General features: G+C 41.7%; 1 protein-coding gene across 1 annotated transcript in view; it reads right to left on the bottom strand.

Moving 5' to 3' along the window:
* Positions 1-1,783: 1,783 nt before the first annotated feature.
* thbs2a (thrombospondin 2a) overlaps positions 1,784-22,076 on the bottom strand; it is a 33,784-nt gene continuing 13,491 nt past the window's right edge. Inside the window, exons 8-22 of the mRNA XM_042333190.1 lie at positions 19,596-19,766; positions 18,218-18,394; positions 17,914-18,087; positions 17,325-17,452; positions 17,086-17,238; positions 16,233-16,451; positions 13,792-13,899; positions 13,516-13,675; positions 12,712-12,830; positions 11,327-11,561; positions 9,762-9,989; positions 9,216-9,487; positions 7,169-7,266; positions 5,790-5,929; positions 1,784-3,422 (exon numbers count right to left, since the gene is read on the bottom strand). Coding sequence (XP_042189124.1) covers positions 3,415-3,422; positions 5,790-5,929; positions 7,169-7,266; positions 9,216-9,487; positions 9,762-9,989; positions 11,327-11,561; positions 12,712-12,830; positions 13,516-13,675; positions 13,792-13,899; positions 16,233-16,451; positions 17,086-17,238; positions 17,325-17,452; positions 17,914-18,087; positions 18,218-18,394; positions 19,596-19,766 — 2,390 coding nt within the window. The 3' untranslated portion in view covers positions 1,784-3,414. The remainder of the gene's footprint in view (positions 3,423-5,789; positions 5,930-7,168; positions 7,267-9,215; positions 9,488-9,761; positions 9,990-11,326; positions 11,562-12,711; positions 12,831-13,515; positions 13,676-13,791; positions 13,900-16,232; positions 16,452-17,085; positions 17,239-17,324; positions 17,453-17,913; positions 18,088-18,217; positions 18,395-19,595; positions 19,767-22,076) is intronic.

Here is a 22,076-nt window from a genome sequence, read left to right as displayed (position 1 = left end):
GAGACTGAGCTCACAGTGTATGCTGACACTCCAGTGCAGTGCTAGGTGGAGTGCTGCATTGTTGGATGCGCCATCCTTCAGAGGTAAGGTTAAAATGAAGTCCCACCTGACTGTTCAGGTGGCCATTAAAGATCCCAGGACACTGTTTGAAAAGAGAACAGAGGTTCCGTCCTGTGAAAAAATACTAGATAAAATTGGTGATTGATTTGTGGGACATTGCTGTGCACAATTTAGCTGCACTGGGCAACACAACGGCTAATTTGCAACAGCTAATTAGTGGAGTCCTGTAGTGGAGCTCAGTGGTTAGAGCACTCGCCTTGCAAGCGAGAGATCTGGGTTCGATTCCCGGCAGAGTGAAACCTTAACAAGTTTCCTTACTCCACACCCCTGATAATAATCCCTCAAGAAAAACAACAAAAAATTGGTCACTTCAATCCACGACTATCTGTGGGACACTGCTGTGCGCAACTGGCTGCCGTGCTTCACCCACATATATACAGTCAATTCACTTTACAGTATATTCTGTGAAGCGCTTTAAGATGTCTAGAAGATGTGAAAAGCGCTACATCAAATGCAATGATTATTATTATTATAATTTGCAGCGTTCCACCCAGCACTGCACTGGAGTGTCAGCATACACTATGAGCTCAGCTTAATCCCTGTGAAGTGCTGTAACTGCTTGGATGTTTCCGTGTCCAGGAATCTTTAATGGCCACCTTAACATTAAGTCATTTTAACTTCATTTTAACATTGCATCTGCGGCACTCTACCCAGCATTGCCCTGCAGTGTGAGCAAACGCTGCGAGCTCAGCTCAATTCCTTGGGAAGTGCTGTAAGGTCTTGGATGTTTCAACTTTGCAGGAATTATGTGAAACGTGAGGATTATTATTATTAAGGATTAACAAACAGCTAATATTGCACGCATCCAGATGTGACATTTTGCAACTTTATTCATTTGCCAATCTCTGTTTCAATTTCCAGATTAAGGCAGGGGCACACAGCAGGAGATCTGTACCTGAGCGTAGATCCAGATTTGCAAAACCCTTTGCAAATCATGCAATTTAGCGCATGCAGCAGAGCCTTCTGAGCCACACAAACCCAGCAACACTCAGCTTCAATCAGACAAGATGAATTCAGAGTCAATACGGAACCAAGCCAGAGTAAAACTACAATTAAGGAATAGCAGCATTGTTTCCGAATGGCCTTGGGACAGAGTACGCAAACTATAATCGATTCCAGCACTACGCGCCCCCCTAAAAGCTGTTTGAACTCATTCATAATGTTGTTTTTAAGATAACATTTCAAATACTCGTGTATCATCACAGATACAGATTATCAGGGTTTCATTTCTTCTTAATGACTGTTAGACAGAATAGTTTCCCAGTGAAATAATCGGAGCTTTAACAAAGAAACTGCAGTCTAGTGTGATTTTTTTTTACACTGAAAATGTGAATTTGCCACATGCTAACACTGAAGGGCTGGCCGCTGGCCAGAGCCTTTATGGGTTGTTAAGTGCATATTTACTGACCTGAAAATACTCTGTTTTATGATATTCTGTGAATTATTGCACGTTGACTGGTTTTATGAAAACAATGTATTAATGGTGAAAAATTACAAGAAGTGAGAAGCAATGATGATCTGTCTCAATATGGTTTGGGGATGTTTCCCTGGTCTAAACACACTTCTGCACATGAACCCTCCCCTCCTCCCCCTATCACGACCCACCGAGAGCCATAGATGCACGGGTCAAGAGATGTTTGTGCTTAAATCTAGTACAAGAATGTTAAAGCATAAATCTAAGCATTTTATTATACACTTCATGAACAGACTGCACCCTCTAGCTATGTACAGTTCATATATGGTGAGCTTGCATTTTAAAAGCGTGACAAAAATAATCAGCCTTGTGACCTGAAAAGGAGACAAATGATCCTGCAGCACTCGACAACAATGCAATGTGCACAGAAACGTGCAGCAACATTGCAACTCACGCATGACACGGTGACTTGATGGTCCTGCCGTTCCATTGGGGTACTCCTGTGAACTGACTGCAAACTGTTCAGGGCAACTGAAGGCTATTAATAATGGGATGATGGGAAAACTGGGAATTACCTGTTAACATATACCAGTGGTGTTTACTGAATGCTTTAGTTACGCAAAGGAAGCAACAGAGACCAAATCTATTATTCATCCAGATAACATGACGTACGCTTAGCTGTTAGGCTACAACATGAAACAAATTGTTTGAACTCACAGAACACTGTTTGAGCCTTTTTTTGATCATTTATTTTCCTATCATTAATCCAAAATGAAAACTAGGGTTTGATGGCTAAGATGCTCGTTCAATTCTGAAATTACTTCAGTGTAAACAAATAAATAAATTATTTACAATCCTTGGCTTCCCACAAACATTTTAGGAAAGAAAGAAAAACATAAATAAATTAAATAGGAAAAAATATACAGTCTAAATATTCACATCTTTTCCCCTCAACAAGTGTGTTGTTCTTTGAAAGATGTCCACATTCCTTGACGACTTGCATCTATTTGGAGCTCGCCCCGTTCAGCCGGGGATACAGGAAGGTCACAGGAATGAGTCTGCGGCTTCTCAAGTCAGAAAGAACTTCTTAAAACGTAACTAACACTGAAAGACTCTATAATGTGCATAAAAGCCAAAACAAGGTGTTTTCAAATGATATACTATAGAATATATATTCAGATTAAGCTGATACATTTTTTTTAGTTTCTTTGCCCCTTTACCAGTCCCAGCTTTTACCCAGTTAGTTGTCCCCAGCTGAGAAAAAGCAACCAGTACGTTGTCTGAGAGATTAACCACATGGTACATAAGAGAGTTTCTATTAGATTTGCATGGCGTAACTGTAGTAAATGTGCTATCTGGTATCCCACTAGCAAGGAAGCTTCTATTTACAGTGAAATGTAATAGAAAAAGTTATAAACAAAGTGGTTTTTAAACAGGGTTTGTAATTCATTGTGTTTCTCAGAAAATTAGATTTGTGTTAACATCAATAGTCAATTCAAAACAGTCTGATATTGAGTGTCCTTGAAAACATTCTGATAAGAATAGCAATGGCAGAATTATATCATAGTATGATCCTTTTGTTAAATGACGACTAATCCCTTTATCTGGATATAGTCGCAAGAGAAGACTTCCTGAGGTTCTCGATCAGCTCCCGCTGTGACCTTGGGCTGCTTCTCACATCTATCAGCGTTACAGTCCAGAGACAGCAGGAACTTGTGCATAGGACAAACCAAACCTCCACAGTCAGCTGAGGGCCCAGAGACTGGCCTCAGGAGAAAAGCAGGAAAGAGGGTGGACAGGGCCTGGGACTACCAGTCATACTCAGGTGACAAGCTGCACAGCAATGTACAGGGTTCTCAACTTCTGCTGCCACCCAGTGCTCAGTTGTCTGGAAAAAAACATCAGGCAGGGTTACTTCTGAAATCCTCTCCTGTAGGAACAAGCCTTTCTTCCAATTCATTTACCCTCAAAACATACAGTCACTACTCTTTACAGTAAATCCAGTCAAAGAGCTTTGAGACATCCTCCTGACATGAAAAATTCTGTATCAATTGCAAGGATTATTATTATTAATACTATTATTATTGTAAACACATCTTTTGTTTATGAAATAGCAGTTCCTTTTGCAAACGTGTCCATTGCACTTCCTGGAAGTGGGAGGGAGGAGGCGTGGGGTGGAACTGCATGTAATATTATTAAATGCGGCATATGATTTTATTACATCAATCAAACAATGCTACCACTGGTTATCCCTGGCTTTGGGGTGAAGCACCCCACACCTGGGATAGTGAGAACTGCAGTGGAAACTCAGTACAATGATGGTTCCCTTAGAGCCAATTATTATTATGGTGATAATTGAGGTGTGGTCCCCAATATTTCCCTACCACAAAATATGCACAGAAAGCTGCCCGCATGTTTCAAATTGCATTACCTGAGGGGAGAAGGAAGGGATTTTAGGAACTCCGTAATACTGTGGTGTTATCTTACTGTATCAACTGATTTGTACCGCATTTTGCAGTTGATGCGACAATTATCACTGGTGATAATATCACATGCCACATTCCTTACCCCCACCCACCCCCAGCACACCAGTTTGCTGTTTAACAGCTGTTTAACCTATCATTCAAACACAACCATCTGAACGGATAAAATCTACTTTCTTTCCACTGAGCACAGAAATGTGGTTTCTATTTTGGTTTTAATTTGCTGAGCAAGGGAGTGGGGCAGTGAGGAGGAATGGAGGCCAGGTTTGAATCATAAAGACGTGGGAGTGGATGGATATTCTGGAGACTTTACTTCTACTTCAAAAACTTTTGGGCTCAGGAAATATAAGCGAACCATAGAAACCAGAGAGGACATTTGGCCCTGTGGCTCACTGAAAGGCATACCTTCAACCATTCTGCCCCATGCTCTCTAGTTATTTAATCTTATTCTCCTGCCTTTCTAGTTTCCCCCCCTTACCCCCATCCCATATACTTTTATATTTCTGCATTTTAGACATTTATCTAATTCTCTCTTTAAGGAACCTTCTCAAACTCTACTGACCCAGCCTCCCCCTTCACTCAGCAGCACCAGCCAGCTTCATGTCCCCACCCTATCTACCCCATCTTCTATGAGTGGGCTTTCAGCCTTTTTGTCCCCATTCTCTGGAGCTCCATTCAACTCGCTCCTTCCCTCACATCTAATGTCGGTTTCATCTTTCCCCTCCCCACCCCACTTGGCTCCCAACCAGGCTCAAACGCCCAGAGAGTGCTTTGGGTCATCAAACCGATGCGAAAGGTGCTGTATAAATGTAAATTTTTATTGTACAATACTTTCACAGGAGTCTACAAATATGCTGCTTGAAAAGTAATTGCTATAGACCTGAGAATGGATGGGGTGATGTCTGTGACAGAATAGGTTTGAATGGATGTGAAATCAGTGGCTTGGATGAAATTGTCTGATCTGAACTTGCTCTAAAAAGGGTAACAACATCTTCTTCGCTTTATTTACCTCAGTTACTCTTTGTAGATCTGTCAAAACTATCATACTACAGCACTCAAGCAAACAGTATCCGCGATGTAAGGCAAGCACTACATACGCAAATGAGCAACTGGCTGCCGTGTGGAAGGATGGCTACAGTAAAGGATTTCCAGTGAAACAATACACTGACAGAGTGAAGTCTGAATCATCGGAGTTCCCAGATTGTGTTACTGGCTGAACGCAGTCCCAGTCAAGTGTGATTTAACAAACTTGTACCAGAAATTCAATCACTTAGGGACTTAATCACTCGTTAAACAGCTCCTACTCCCTCTGCCAAGTTTTCCAATAAGGAGCACATCACTTGAGACACAGGGACAATGTGCCAAACACTGTGGTGAGTCTCCTCTCTGACGTTGGGTATGTTATGGCTCCGTAGCCTCTCCCCACCCTATCTCTGCAGCCTCCTGAGTCGCCATTGTCCCGGCCACGCTCTCCAGACAGCAAACATCGGCCTGCTTCACGTGCCTCAACCACTCCACCCCACCATCAGTGGCCAAGCTTTTGGCCATTCTGCCCCACTTTGAAACTCAATCCAGCAGTCCATCAGCCTCGTCCCTTCCTCTTTACTTTCAAAACCCATTTTAAGACCCTATCTTGGATTGTGCTTTTGGACACCTTCCTTTTCCTCTCCCCCAGCTCTTCCCCCATGCACCCCTCCCACCCACTCCCTCCCCACATAGCTCCGGATCCAAGTCAGTTGTGCGAAGCGCTTTAAGACCTCCTCCAGACTTACCTCGACACTCATATTTCAGGTCAGAGAAGTAAACAGCTTCTTGGGAGAAGACAAAGAGCCCTAGTCGTCCACCAGCTAATGTCTTATCGTAGATAGGACCCGAGTCAGACATAATTTGTTTACCTTCATACACTACGACCCTGTGCAAACAGAACAACACTGATGTTTCTGCCATTTATTAACATTATATACATACTATATGATATCTGCAGCTATTGCTCACTCAGAAACATATAAGACTTACTTCAGTGTGCTGTTGATGTATAGAGACCCATAGTGCTAAAGCATGTTCACATATTTCTGTGTGTAACAAGCACCTTTGAAAATAAACTTATGAATTTGCATTTTTAGAGCCCCATTATGTCGAAGCAATATTCATGGGAATCACACACACCAGCATTTGCACTGAAGGATTGCTCTCCTATCAAAGGCACAGTTGTCACTGTTATTCACTTTACACCAGTCACCTCGCATGTTGCATCACTCAGGTTTTCTCCCTTCCACTTCCACTCAGAGTCTTTCAACTTTACACAAGATTGAATTCACTTGGGTTGATTCTCACTCTACATCACAGCTCAGTCTTGACATCCAGAGTGGCACACAGCTATAGAGGTGTTTTAGAATGCTGAAATGAGTTTCCATATCAAGGCTTCAATCACCCTAAAGCTTGGGCTCTGCATTAACCAATATCTAGGTGAGTTTCATAAAGCACCTCCTGTTGATTCTTGTACACTGGGGATCACTAATATTCTATTGATATTACTGGGATCCCTTCAAATGACTTCCAGTGTAATGTAATCCAGTGTGATTCCATATAAACAATGTTTATATTTCCTGCTCTGAAAGGGACTGGGAGAACCATCACACACTGCTTAGATGTTAAATATCGCCTTGGACTTTCCTCCTGATTTGAAAGGTGCTGTATAAATATAAATTTTGTATTGCATTATATATAATAATCGGTGCCATTCACCTGCAAAATACACAATCCCTATACTCTACAGTAAATCTGTGAAACTCTCACTTGGTAATTGATATGGAAGAGCTTTGAGATGTTTCACAAGTGTAACAGGGTTTTCTACAACTCTTAAAATTATTTACAAAAAGCTTCAAAATGAAGGCTGTATTTAAGAGAATTGCACTTCCACTGTATTTAAGAATTGGGCAGTTCTATTCTGTGTTGGGGGGGTGGGAGGGTCATTAGTTTCATTCCTACGTTGCTTGTGATGAAACCGCTGAGCTGTTTATGGGAAGGAATGCTAGCAACTATGCTGGATATTTGAGAATTTGTTTCAGTAACTGACTGCTACACGCCATCTCTCTGAGGTTTTAACAAACTCATGTTACAGTGTTACAGTATATGTTCCCGTGGTATTTACCTAATAAAACCTGTTTTGGGCCGATGAATCAGGTGCCACCTGTAAGCACTGTAGTCCTTCCATCCAATGTTCTTAGGGTCATGCCACAGGGTGCGAACCTGGAACAGAAGCACAGCAGGTCTGGTGACAAAAACATCATGCAAAAAAAAAAAAACCTTCAGTGATATAGACTTCCATAAAGTTACAGGTGCAAGCAGACGACCCTGACTTACTGACCCTAACCGTGGTTTAGGTGGAACTTTCACACCAATGTCACTGCACATTGTACAGAAGTACGCCAATTCATTCTAGCAAACAGCATCCTTTTCTTCTTGTCATCTGACAAGATTTATTCTCAGTTTTGCCTCATAATTTTAAAACCCATTGTCTGTCATATGATGCAAAATAAAACTTAGCAGCCATAAGGTCAGAGGGAAGAAAAATTAGCATGGTGTTAACTTAAGACTCAAAGTCCAGTGAGTGAATTTACTCAGGAAAGTGACCCAAAATGAAAAGAAACACAGAATAGTCTTATATCCAGGCACTGAATACAAGAGTAAGGAGGTAATGTTAAATTTGTTTAAGATATAGGGTTTGGCTGTAGCTGGAATGTTTTGTCCATTTCTGGGCAATTCATTACTGAGAGGGCAACACAGCCATGGTGTAGAGAGGGCACTGGGATGATAGTTATGTGGAAAGACTTAAAAAATTGGAACTGTCTATACAGGAACAGTGAAGGTGAAACAGCAATGACATAGAGATTTTCAAAATCATAGCAGGTTTTGATATGGGGAGGAGGTGTTGTGGCCTTGTGCCCCATTCTCACCAGTGTGCTATGCTCTTGAATAATATAAGTGCCAATTGCATTTGCTTCTCAAATACAAGGTTTGCAGCCAGTGAACTCTTTCTTCTTATGAAAAATAATTATTAAAATAATAATGCTTATTATTAAAAATAACAATATATTTGCCCTCAGTAAAACAATGGATTGCAAAAAAGTCCCAAATAGTTATCAGCGAAAAAGCAAATCCCTCGGTCATTATCGGTCCTGGATAAGTCACATTTTTCCTATTAACAGACATATATTAGCTGCAGGACGCAATTGCCTCTGGCTTCTAAATCATTTTTTTCCCCCACTGCAGCTAAAGCCACGGTAAAGCTGCTGTCTTCTGGGGTTAGCACGCACAGGCGTGTCTCTCTTCCAGTTCACTATGTCAAAAATTCTTTTGTAGAGTGTAGCCCCTTTAGGCAGCCTTTTGCCTGAACCAGCTGGTTTTGTTTTTCTCACAAATTTTTCAGCCAACTCCAACACTTGAGGCAGTGCATGCGTTTTGAGAGTGATTCCAATTGTGCTGAAATGCAGCCTGTTCACACTGCAGGCAGGTAGAGTCACCAGCCAGACTTCAATATCATACCATCCTAAACACAGCCAAAGGAAGGAGCATTGTGGAGTCCTGTAGCTCAGTGGTTAGAGCACTCGCTTTGCAAGTGAGAGACCTGAGTTCAATTCCAGGCAGGGCGAAACCTTGGGCAAGTTTCCTTACTCCACACAGAGCCTAATAATAATCCCTCCAAAACCAAAAACAATAATTAAATTGGTCATTTTCAATCTACGACTGTTTGTGGGACATTGCTGTGCGCAATTGGCTGCCGCGTTCGCCCACAAATATACAGTCAATTCACTTTACAGTGTATTCTGTGAAGCGCTTTGGGACGTCCTCCTGACGTGAAAAGCGCTATATCAAATGCAAGGATTATTATTATTATTATTATTATTATTATTTCCTTTATCTTCGCAGTAACCTGCCTAAACAGTAACACGACCTTGCAGCTGCACAGGGGAGGAATGAAGAGAAATCGAGCTCTCGGAGATCACACTATGAAAGGCAGGTAACTCAACAACAACAACAACAACAAGCATTTATGTAGCGCCCCTCATACAGGGTGGCGTCCCAGAACGTTTGACAGTGACGGGGCACAACGCCGTGCCTGGGGGAGGGGGTGCGTGACTGTAGGCATGTTCGAACAGGAAAGTCTCATTGCGATTTTGAGGGCTGCAATATCTTACTTGTCCTGGAGTGTCTCCAGTGTGCCACAGTGCATTCCTCAGGTGTTTTCCCCGCCCCGTGGTCGAGTTAGCCACTTTGAGAGAAACACCTGCGTAACCATGGGCTTTTGATGGCTTCTCCTCCCAGTACGTCTGGGTAACCTGCTTCCACATGACCACGTAGAAACGACTGCTGGACTGGTAGCCAAACACAAAGCCGGCATAGTCATCATCGCGATCCGTGTTCACGTAGAAAGTGCCGCTGAAGTCTATGGCGTTGAACTCATCAAAACCTACAGATCAGCAAAAGAGAAGTTCCCTCAGGTCAACTGTAACTTGGCTGCAAAACAGATTGTTTGAGAAAGGCTTTCTGTATCAGGTTCAAAAGGATGGATGATGGATGGTTTAAAACTTAATATAGTTCAGGAATTTAAGAAAAAAAAGAGCACCATGGTAAAATTGAACACAGTGTCTTTAGATGAAAACTAACAAAGGCGTCTGATCTATTTCATTCAGATTAGGAGGTTGTGAGAAGGAGAAACCAAATGCTGTGTCATTAGTACTTACCAACAGCCAGGCCTGGATCAGAGTTAGCAGTTTGCAACAGCTCCCTGCCCTGATTTCGCACCACCCAATTGGGATCAATCTGCGTTGTTCCCTTTGGATCCAAGTGGACCATCTGGAATTTCCTGAAATCTGTCTCGCTGATAGCATTGTTCTCGGGACACACGTCATAGATATCAGGGATACTGTCATTGTCAAAGTCATCCTTGCAAGCGTCTCCTCTACCATCACCTGTCAAGTACATTTAGATTTGTCATTACTTTCTCTTTCAGCAAATAAAAACAATAGAGCTATTGAGGTATACAATACTAAACCTAAATAATCTTTACATTTGACATAGCACTTTTCATGTCAGGAGGATTTCCCAAAGTCCTTCACTGGATTTAATGTAAACTGTAGTGACTGTAACTTCTTGAAGGCAAATGCAGCAGCCAATTTGCACACATCATGTCCACCAACAGCCATAGAGTGAGTGACTAATTCTATTTGGAGGATTGTTGGCCTGGACACCAGGAGAAACTCCCTTTTTTTTTTAATAATGCCATGGAATCTTTGAAGTCCACCTGAACAGGCAGATGGGAGCCTCATTTAACGTCTCATCTGAAGGACGGCATCCCCCACAATTCAGCGCACCCCTAGCACTGAAGTGTCAGCCTTGACTGTTAGCTCAAAAACCATTGCCTATTTGCCCATCCTCAGCAAAATACAAATAGGGGAGAATAGCAACAACAACTTTCATTTATATAGCACCCTTCAAGGGAGGTGGCATCCTGGAGCACTTCCCAGAGAAGTTGCAACGTGTGATAATTACTGGTGATAATTAACACATCACAGAACTTGTTGCCATTATTTATCAAATGGTGTGACCTCGATTCCCCCCAAAAAAACTGTGACATTGGTTGGGCCTGAAGCCAGTCCACAACCAGTTGTGACGAAAGGTCATAGACCTGAAACGTTAACTCATTTTTCTCTCTCCGTGGATGCTGCCTGACCTGCTGCATGTTCCCAGCGACTTCTGTGTTTATACCACAACCAGTAATGTACTTGCCAGACACAGTAAAGCAGCATTGGTAGTGACAGTTAGCGGGATATCAAATTCACTCAACAACAATAACAACAATAATAACTTGCATTTCAATAGCGCCTTTCACATGGCATCTTGTAGCACTGAACAATGGCATAGTTTGATGCTGAGCCAGGGAGAAAGAAGAAGTAAGAGGGTGGAGACTCATAATGGGGTATAAACGGTGACACAGACTAGTAGACACAAATGGCTTGTTTCTCTATGTAACTCTACACCAAAAGTTATCCATTATAATCCCAATTCCGTCTTTCCTTTTATATTGTTTTTCTTTGTATAAATATCCAATATCCTTTTAAATGTAATGGTTTGAGCTTCAAAAGCGACTTGTGGCAAAGCAATCCATGTTTTAATAGCTCTGTGTAAAAACATTTCTTCCAAACTCCCCTTTTGCCTTATCCAGTGGCAATCTTGAGCTTGTGCCACCCTTGCTACCAATTCACCAATAATTGTTCCTAAGATTTGAGTACTTTAGACATGGCCTCACCATCAGAGTCCAGCTGGTCAGGGTTTGGCACAAGGCGGCAGTTATCCTTATCATCAAGGATACCATCATTGTCATCATCAGGGTCACAAGCATCTCCTTTTCCATCCTTATCATGATCGGCCTGGTTTGAATTGGCGATGTATGGGCAGTTGTCCAGGTTATTCTGGTGACCGTCCTCATCAATGTCCTGGTTGTTGTCACACTGATCACCCACCAGGTCAGAGTCAAAGTCTGTCTGCAGAACAGGACAAGATATAACACAGGTCAATCATTATTAATAATAGTAATAATAATAATAATCCTTGGATTTGATTTAGCGGCTTATCACGTCTTCGAGATGTCTCAAAGCGGTTCACTGAATATACTGTAAAGTGAATTGACTTTATATTTTGTGGGCGAAACGTGACAGCCAATTGTGCACAGCAGTGTTCCATAAACAGTTGTAGATTGAAGTGACCAATTTATGATTTTTTTTTGAAGGAATTATTAACCCCGGAAAAGCGATCTGCCAATCGATTAACAATCGGGTTCCTACTTACTGCTAGGTAAACGGAGGTGTGTGGAGTAAGGAAACCCAACATTTCGCCCTGCCGGGAATTAAACCCAGGTCTCCCGCTTGTGAGGTGAGTGTTCGCACCATTGAGCTACAATTTATGAAGTGATTTATCACACTTTAAAATCCTGGATAAATGTGAGGGTCTGAAATGCTACTAAGTCAATAAGACCTTTTTGTTCATTTGTTTTGGTCAACTGGATGTCTGACTGGGTGCAGATACCTATCGCCATGCTTAAGAGTCTCCAAAACAGACTGCTTGGAACTCTAAGTCTGGTTTGGATACTCTTAATTTACCTGCGTTGCTGAGGGGTTTCCCTATGTGTCAGATACCCGATTGACCCCCAAAAAATCAGTTTGACTTAAATGTCAAGATCATACACAGTTATAATAATCTTGGTATTTGATTTAGCACCTTATCAAAACACAGAGACATCTCAAAGTGCTTCACAGGAATTACTATAAAGTGTACCGACTGTGTATTTGTAGGCAACAAATTGTGTGCCCAGCAATGTCCCACATGAAGTGAATGATGAATTGTAGAAAATTCATAAATTATGTCTTAATTTGAAAAATGGTTCTTTTTATAATTGTGGAAAACCAGCTGCAAGACTGAAATTGAAGATTTTAAACGTTAAAATTAAGAAAAGGGAGATTCTCCCAGTGTCCTGACCATTATTACCCCAGATAAAATTGATCATTCACTTCATGGCTGTCTGTGGGATATTGCTGGTGCAAATTAGGTGTCGCGTTTGCCAACAAAATCATTGTTAACCATATCTTGTTTGCTCCATTGCTACAGGATTAACAACAGAGTCTCATTGCTCCTTACCTGGTCAGGGTTATGCACAAGTGGGCAGTTGTCACACATATCTCCAACGCCATCCTGATCAGTGTCCCGCTGGTCAACGTTGTAAACGTAGGGACAGTTATCACTCTCATTGGGAATATCTGTTAACATAAGAGATCATTAGAAATCCTGACAATGATAGTACAAAACAGAAACATGTTACAAATGAATCAACTTCAGCTCCCAATGGGGTTGATGAAGCATCTGAATGATAAAACCTCCCTGTTCCTGGCATCTTAGGCCGAGAAACACATCTCACAAGGGAAATTGTGCTTTTTCAACCTAAGGAACCCTTGTACGGCACCCTCATTTCACAAGCTCTCGGCTTTGACCCAAGACCACCTTGGAGCTGAGGTGCTCTGAGTTGGAGCAATGTTTTGAACATAGATAATCTGTACTGTGCATGGTCACTGTCTCTGTCATTTTCACCCCCTAGAGTGCGCTGATCATGGCTGAAGCTCCATTGTAAAGATGGGGAAGCTCAGGCCACACTTGACAACAAAGAGTTTATTTGTGTGTACTCAATCAGTTCTTTACAATGGGCTGAGCAGGTGGGGAAAGAAGGCAGTATTTGAGTACTCCCCTATTATAAAGAATGCTCAAACCCTGCCCCAGTCCTCCTTATAGAGTCGTGCAGTTATCCTATTTTCAGTTGCACAAAAATGCCATTCTTTGCAATTGGAGACAACAAATGGAGCAGTGAGTGACATTTTTGGCCACAACCACTGTACAAAGTCGAGGTGGGGAGGTCTTTAGCACAATGGTGAGATTCTAAATTACACTCACCATCACCGTCAATATCAATCGAGCAGGCATCACCCTCACCATCACCATCAGTGTCAATCTGGACTGGGTTGTGGTCATAGGGACAATTATCGCAGCGATCGCCTACCTCGTCCTTGTCATAATCAAACTGATGTGGATTGAACAGCAAAGGGCAATTGTCCTGAAAGAAAAAGCACCCTATTTGATCCTCGGTGGCTCAAACACTTCAGTGGAAGTTTGCAGTCAATGTTAAAACACATTACAGTTCAAAGGATGAGGGATAGTTCCTATACTTACTCTCTCATCATTTCTGCCATCATTGTCATCGTCTTTATCACAAGCATCACCCTCTCCATCCTTGTCAAAGTCCTCTTGTCCAGAGTTGGGCAGAAGAGGGCAGTTATCCTGGCAAAGAATACGTTACTTAGATTAGAACTATGAGATTTCGGATGAATCTGCCTTATGAAGTGAACTTGCACATCGCAGAGGAAATTTGTTTGTAACGTACAACATATGAATACCCTTCAGCAATCTGAAACCACGATTCTTGGATGCATTGACTTTATGTTGTTCCATATTTTCTGTTAACTGCAGATTTTACACGAGGTCATAAGGATATACAGGAACGGAACAGATCACTTTGGTCCATCTGGCTGGTCCTTATTTATTATAATATTCCCTTTGATAATATTCTCCTCTTTCTTTCTCTCCTGAAGATGGAATGGAACTGATTTTATGGCACAAATTATTTATTAGCAAAATATTCTGCAGATTGTTTCCCTTTCAATATCAGTGTCTATTAGAGCAGTATTCCGGTTTGTGAATGCTGCAGTTTCAACCCCAGTATCGTATCAGTATCTACAGAATTGAAATTCCACCTTAGTCTCAGTCTGTCAAGTCAGTTTGTAACATGGAGCAGAATTGTGGAAACTAAATTCTTAATTGTGACTTAATTTGGAATACGGTTTTCTATAGTTCTTAAAAAGATCGCGGCTGTGAAATTAGGAATTTGGACACAATTCTTTGCAACCTAACCTCACTTTTTTTTCAACCAGTTCCATTAAAGTCAACAAAACAGTTAACAAAAACTGCCATATATGATTTTAATGTAACATTTCTGTACCATCACTCTTCACAACTGCAGGGAACTGGGTGCTGAATAAGTGCTGAAGTTCCACCTACTTTTAGCTTGTTTTTGTGCATAATCGCTAAATTCAGTCTTAATTTGAAATTGGGGTCTTTTTTAGGACCTACAGAAAAATGGTTCCAAATTAATTTGCAAACTGGAACTCTGCACCAACAGCCACTTCTAGTCTGTCACCAGAATTGTGAGATTTGCGACTGTATTCTCTGAAAAAATTCTAAAATAACAATTGTAGTCCATTTTGCTTTCGGACCTTTGGTGCGAATATTTGGCCCTTTTTGAAGCTGAGATTAGGTCTGAAGATATCCCAATCCCGGCTGCAATCCCAAACCAGTTCCAAGTGCAGCAATTTGGAATTTTCTTTCAACACTTTCAACATTATCTTCTCGGACCATAAAAGTTTATCTCAACCATGAACACTTACAGCACAGAGGGAGGCCATTCAGCCCATCATGATGTACTGGTTCTCTGCAACAGCTAATCTTTTGTTCCCATTCCCTTGTCCTTTCCCCATAACCCCACTGGAGAAAGCATGCATCTCCTCACAGAGCCGTGGCCCTCTGTCATATATCAGAATCGCAACTCTGAAAAGCAGCATAGATATCATTCATGAATGCGTTCCCATTCTTAAATGTGTCAGACAGTAGTGGTATATCACTGCTCCAGCAACAAAGCTCTTTATTGTTAACCTTTCAAACTCTCGATTTAAGGGCTTTCTCTATCATTTGTAAACCAATTGAATTCCAAATCCCTTCTTTTTGGCTACCAGGACACTCATTGGGCTGCATTATTTCAAAGTTCAAAGCATAAAGTGAAATTCTGAAGACATAGTAACAAGCTCTTGAAATGTCTTAACACTACACAGTGACAAGTCATCACAATGAAAGGCACTGGGAAGGTTTAAGTTAGCAGGATAGGACAGAATTGATGAAACATTAAATATTTTCCAAGTATAACTAATGTCTATGCCACTTGGCATCTGATAAAACTGAATTATGAGAACTATGTGGCTATTAGATTGAAAGAATCTGTTAGAATAGATTAAAAAAAAACTTCTCCTAGCTGCACAATTTAGCTCTTACGATACAGGCTCTGTGTATAGAGTTACTGCCTGCGGCAAGATTTGGAAGCTGCTTGTGAGAAACTCCAGCTATGTGGCTGAGGTCATGCATTTTCGTACAGATGCATGTTCATATCTTTCCCCTTCTAAATGCCAAAGTTATTATCAATGATTTCATTCCAAATTTTTAAAGGCTCAAACAAAGTGCATGCTTTTTTTTCAACACAATAAAAAGAATGGTCAAATGATTTACTTTAAAATGATTTACTTTTCCAGTGAGGTTCTTTTGACCGTGAAAAAAAATGTCTGAGTGTCTCAAAGTTAATGTTTTGCCCCCGAGCTTAAATTCTACATAACTCAAATCTGAAGCATGATATCGCCTCTCGTAATTCAGGCTAACCCCATAGAGGAAGATAAACTGCGAAGCAATGCCGATGAAAGCCTGTGTTGCAGCTCACAGGCTCAAGAGCAGGAGCTGAGAGTCACTTTGATTTTTGATGAACAAGTCCCCTTTTCCTTGGGACATTTCGTTACCTTCTTACAGTGATATGAGGCATTGGCCACACAGCGGAGGTTCTGGTTAGGCCAACCATCCAGATCGGAGTCTTCCCCACAGATGAGGCCGTCCCCAGCGTATCCTATTCTGCACTCGCACTTGTACATGGGCTCGCTGAACAGGCCCAGATAGATACACTTGGCAAACTTGTGGCAGTTGTGTGTGCCATCTTTGCACGGGTTGTGAGGCTCACAGACCTGCAGGAACAAGTAGCAATTTCTCATGACATTTCCTGATGCTGGTGAGTAATGATAGCAAAACAGCCAAAGAGACCTTATAGAGAACAAATAGTTGGACAGGAAATTGTAAGATGTAGAACACATAGTTGTCTTAATCTGTAACTTACTGACGATATTGCAGGTGAACAGGTTAGGAGTGTAATGATAGAAGTGTGAGGATAGGCAAACGCAAATTACACATGACACCAATGCACACATTGCAACAGTGAATAACAGTAACAACTTGCACTTATACAGCACGGTTCAAGTAGGATAATATCTGAGTGCTTCATAGAAATGTGCCGGACGCAGAAAAAAGAACAGGCAGAGGGAGGAAGGGGGCAATGACCACAGGCGTGGATGAAGAGGTAGGTTTAAAGATGGGATTTAATGACATAGAGAGGGGTAGAGGGAGGGAGTTCCAGAGGTGAGGGCTGAGCAAAGGGTCGATAGGATTTGAGGAGGTCAAACATACATATTACACATAACACACACATATTACATACAAATGCAAAAGTGCAAGTTGTTATTGATGTTGTTGAATGCTAGTTAGACACGATTAATCTACAAGAGGCAAAAAATAAGATCAACGTCATTGACATCTGAGCCTTACTTGCTTGTCTTTCTTGGCTGCTTCAATTCCAAGACCAAAAGGCTGGTTTCCTCTGTAGCGAGGTGGGCAAGGCAGACAGTGGAATCCCGGGTCTGTGTTTTCGCATCTCTGAACACCGTTCACCTTGTAGCACACGTCAGAAACCTCTTCACACTAGCAACAACCACACAATCAGCAGGTTAGCAAGTATCCTCGGGAACAGTACAGCAAAATCCAAACTCTGGAGCTCTGTCTCTTACCTCATCGATATCCTCACAAAACGTTCCATTGCCACGAGTACCAGCAGGGCATGGGCCACACTCCCAGGAGCCGTCAGGAGAGCTGTTGCACTCCACAGCAGCAAAGCATGGATTGGACAGGCAACCATCTAGTAAACAATACACACGCTTTTGCAATCAGAGGCGGGATCGACTGTACCAAGGACTCATAAGATCATAAGAGATTACAACTTGCACTTATGTAGCACCTTTCACATCGAAAAAACAGTAGGGACCATAAGCACAATGGAAGACAAGAGATAGGTGCGAGGTGTCCAAAGGTACAGTCAAAGAGAGAGAGTGTCTTAGATGGGTTTTATAAGTAGATTATGTGGTGTGTACGAGACAGAGGGTTCAGAGAAAAATCCAGAAAGCAGGGAGGGGGACAACCTCCTCATTCACAGACAGAGTAGCTGTGGGGTTGGAAACTCAGCACTGCCAGGCTCAAGACCACATAATCAGCAGTCACAGGTCTGGTTTACACCAATTGTCAAAAACGGTGACTTTTCCACACTTTGTCTTATTACAATCAGTACAACGTAAGCCCCAAATATTATATACTTCCACCTACCGATAGGACAGAGGTCTTTATTGCAAATCTCACTGACTTTGGCATCCCCCAGGCATTTCTTTCCTCCAAACTTGGGCACGGGATTGTTGCAGCTTCGCGTGCGTTGATGAAGTCCACTCCCACATGTGGCTGTGCAAGAAGACCATGGGGACCATGGGCTCCAGTTTCCATTGACTGGAAAAAGACCAAATAGTCAGTCTGACTTCGGTTCAGGGGTAGAATTACACTCAGAGAGACGTGGATTACTTCCCCTTACCAAAACCCGACAACTCAACAGCAGAGAAACCACACTTGAAGGACTTACTGGGACATGCAATCTTTATGCATTCTTTGGTCTCCCTTCCACTACCCTTGCAGTTTTTGCCCCCGAGCTGTGGCACCGGAGAGTTACAGAGACGAATGCGGGTAGTTATTCCTTCTCCACAGGTGACAGTGCACGGAGACCAAGGTGACCAATGACTCCAGCCTCCATTCTGACGGACTAAAGAGACAAGATATACATCAGGACTAATTGCACCATGGACCACAAGACATATCTGGGATGTGACAGGGAGAGGAACAGAAGCAGCACCAGACAGAAATAATTGGCCTGTGTTCCTCCACCAAGTTATCAATAAGATAAAAAAACACATTGTTCTACATAAAGCTTGAAGTCTATTTTTGTGACACTCAAATATGTGCATTAATGGTGAAAATGGGATTAAATTTAAATGTGTAGAGGATGAGTTTGTCTCCCCTTATAATGCAAATGCTTCATATACTCAGTACAGCAGCAAGCAGAATACATTTTGTTTGTAGTGTCCAAGGAGATGAAACAGGCTATGACTGGAGGAAGCACATGGAGGCACCTCCATGAATTTGAAGTCTAAGCTTCACACGCAACCTGTCAAAGAGATTGATGTTCAGAGCTTCAGAAGAGCAGGTTAGCTGCTGCCTCGACTGAAATGCTTGGACGATATGTTGCCTGGAGCCTTTCACACCCACTCCCAGGTCATTTCTGGTGTGCATTCTGATCAGCTGATTAAGATCTTCGAGCTGCCATCCCAACTAGCAGCTGAAGCCCGCCAGATCATTTGACTAGATTTGACGGGAAACTTTACAAAATACTAAAATAATAATTGCATTTGATACAGCATCTAAAACACTGAAAATGTCTCAAAGCCCTCCACAGAGTTGATTTTTTTCTGTAAAGTGGAGCAACTGTGTATCTGTAGGCGAACATGAAAGCCAAATTCGGTACATTAATGTCCCACAAACAGTTAAGTGAATGACCAGTATAAGTGGTAATTGTTGGCCAGGACACCAGGAGAAACTCCCTTCGCTTTATGAATAATGCAATGGGACCTTTAACCTGACCAAGCAGATGGAACCTCAACAACAACAACAATAAGATTCCATTTATTGAGCGCCTTTCACGTCGGGAGGACGTCCCAAGGTGCTGTACAGTTGGGTCAGGACCCGAGCAAGGGGGAAATGGTCAGGGTGAGGGGAGGGAAGGGAGGGAGCGAGGAGGGGGTAGAGAGTCGAGAGGGGAGCTGAAGGCACGGTCAAAGAGAAAGGTCTTGAGACCGGCCTTGAAGGAGGAAAGGGAGGAGGCGGCGAAGGCACTGGGGGATGGAGTTCCAGAGCCAATAAACCTCGGTTTATTGTCTCATTCATTTCAGCCAGAGTTCAAGACTTACTTCGTTTGTCACACTCGGACTTCTGGCAGGACTTGGTTTGGATCGATGGGCCTTCGCACCGGCTGCTGGTGGGATCACATGACCTTCCTCGCTGCTGTGTCCCAGTGCCACAAGTGGCAGAGCATTCTGTCCATTCAGACCAGGGGGACCAGCCATCTTCACTGTCCTTGACTGAAAAGAGAAACCAACTCCTAATGTACGACGACAGCAACAACAACTTACATTTATGTGGTGCCCGTCACACGAATAGCATCTCGGAGCACTCCGTACTCGCAATAATGTTAACAGTGTCTTACAGTGAACAGGAATTTAGATTTGTCATCTACCATCCATATTAAATGGTTCATACTGAAAAGTACTAAAGTGTAAACAATAGCCATTATTCCAGGGAAGAATCTGATTGCCCATTCAATACAACTTGCACGTATATAGTGCCTTTGACATAGTTAAATTTGTCACAGCTCTTTGCAGAGATGGAGTGCAAATCCAAGCAGGGTTTGAAATGGGGGTAACAGGCAAGAAGCAACCCGAAGCACAGTTAAAGAGATAGATTTGTAGAAGGGTTTTGAGAGCGAAGAGGGAGGGTGCAAGCTAGAAGCATTTAGAGAGAACGTTCCTGAGAGCACTGACTGAAGACTCCTAGTGGTGATTGGAGTGAGTGGATGGGGGAAATGAAGCAGTCCTGAGTTGGCAGAGTGGGTGCATTGGGTGAGGGAGTAAGACCACAGACGATCACAGAGATACAGCGGGGCAAAGGACTTCATTAGACTCATTACTACATCATTTAAGATTAATTTTATTCTCATTTTAGTTAACATTTCTAATCTGTTCCTTTCTTTTAATAGTTAGGAATTTGGCATTAATCCTAAAAATGCCAGTTTTTTCTGCTCTTTTATGTCCCCGATTTAAGAATTTGGAATTTGTTCTTGAATCTAATCATCTAAACCAGGAATTAATGAGTGCTGGTCAAGCAACTTGAGTCTCAGCGATGCACTAATCTTTTACTTTGTATTCACACGTGCATTCTCAGACTGTTTCAATCTCTCAGGAGGGGCATTATTAATGCAATCAGCTTCCTGATGATATCAAAGCCAATTTGACTGGGCTTTTATATGGATGGTGAGTAATATGTTTTATCACTGCTTAGTTTTTCTCAATATTAATACAGTCACCATAAACACCAACCTCAGTACTTTCTAATGTTCTCAGAAACCAGTGGAAGCCTCAACATTGTGACCATTTTGTGCTTGCCATCGTAACCCAAGCTTAACAATGACGACTTTATCAATGTGTTTCATTTGAGATTTGGTAATGTTGTTTCAAAATCTACATGTAATGTTTTGTATGCCTCATGGTTGTTCTTCTTAAAATGCTGGCTTTATCCACATTTGATTATCTAGTTTTATTGGGTACTTTCACCTGTTCTCAAAAGCACGTGTAAGTATGAAAGCCAGATTCACAAAGAAACTCTGAATAAAGGAGGGAAAGGCAGAAAGGCAGCAGGGATGAATGACACTGTTGGAAAAGCCACAAAGATGAAATAAAGCAGGGAGGGTTTAAAGCAAGGTAGCTTATTTTGCTAAAAAAAATGTCAAATGATCCCAAGGTTTGAAAGTTAAGCAAATTATCTCATTGGAGGTTCTATCTGCTTTCTCTGATTTTATGAAAGAGAGAGAGAGAGAAAATTAATTACAACATAATCTTTGGAGTCAGTTCGCAGCTAACTTCAGTGACCCTGAATCCCAATTCCAAAATAGTCAGTGCCTCCAGAAGAAGAGTCAAATATAACCTTTTAAAAGAAAAATCTAAAAGGCGAGTCTGAAACATAATTGAAATGATACAATAGAGAATTTTAGAAATCCAGCAAATTAAAGCAATAATTGTTACAAGCATATTCTAAACTCTAGAATTAAGATGCATGTTTTTAAAAGGTTTTACTCTACTGAAAATATTACAACAAGGGTACTCCCGCCTTCAGAGTGGATTTTTGACTGTAGTGTTAAGGACGTTTTTCCAGTGGTGTGAAAAATGCAATGCTTCATAGTAGAGTTGATGTGATAAATAGCACATCAAAGGCCCAATATTCTACCTAGTCTTTGAGATAGTGCAGAATTGTGGAAATTCTTCAATTCAGTTTAAAATCAGAAGCTGACTTTTAAGAACTACAGAAGACTGGTTTCCAAATTAAGTTTCTCACATTTCTGCACCAATTCAAGTTTGAAGACAAAATAATCTTACAGACAAAGTCTGTGTGGAATTTCAGGGCTTGAATCTGCTATGGAACATTATAATTTTCACCCCATTTTGTATTTTTTGATTTGAGTTGAAATCTTAGAAAGCTGAGCAGGCTGGGTTTGGGATCATCAAGGCTGCAAGTAATCAAAAGTTAAATTCCATCTGAAAACCATTTCGTTTTGCAGTTAGAGGTTCAAGCAGTTTAAATTTGTTATCCGAAAATGATAATTGATTTTTACTGACAGA

This window comes from Callorhinchus milii, unplaced genomic scaffold, assembly GCF_018977255.1.
Source record: "Callorhinchus milii isolate IMCB2004 unplaced genomic scaffold, IMCB_Cmil_1.0 Scaffold3, whole genome shotgun sequence".
NCBI lineage: Eukaryota > Metazoa > Chordata > Chondrichthyes > Chimaeriformes > Callorhinchidae > Callorhinchus > Callorhinchus milii.
This window is presented reverse-complemented; position numbering and strand designations above follow the sequence as displayed.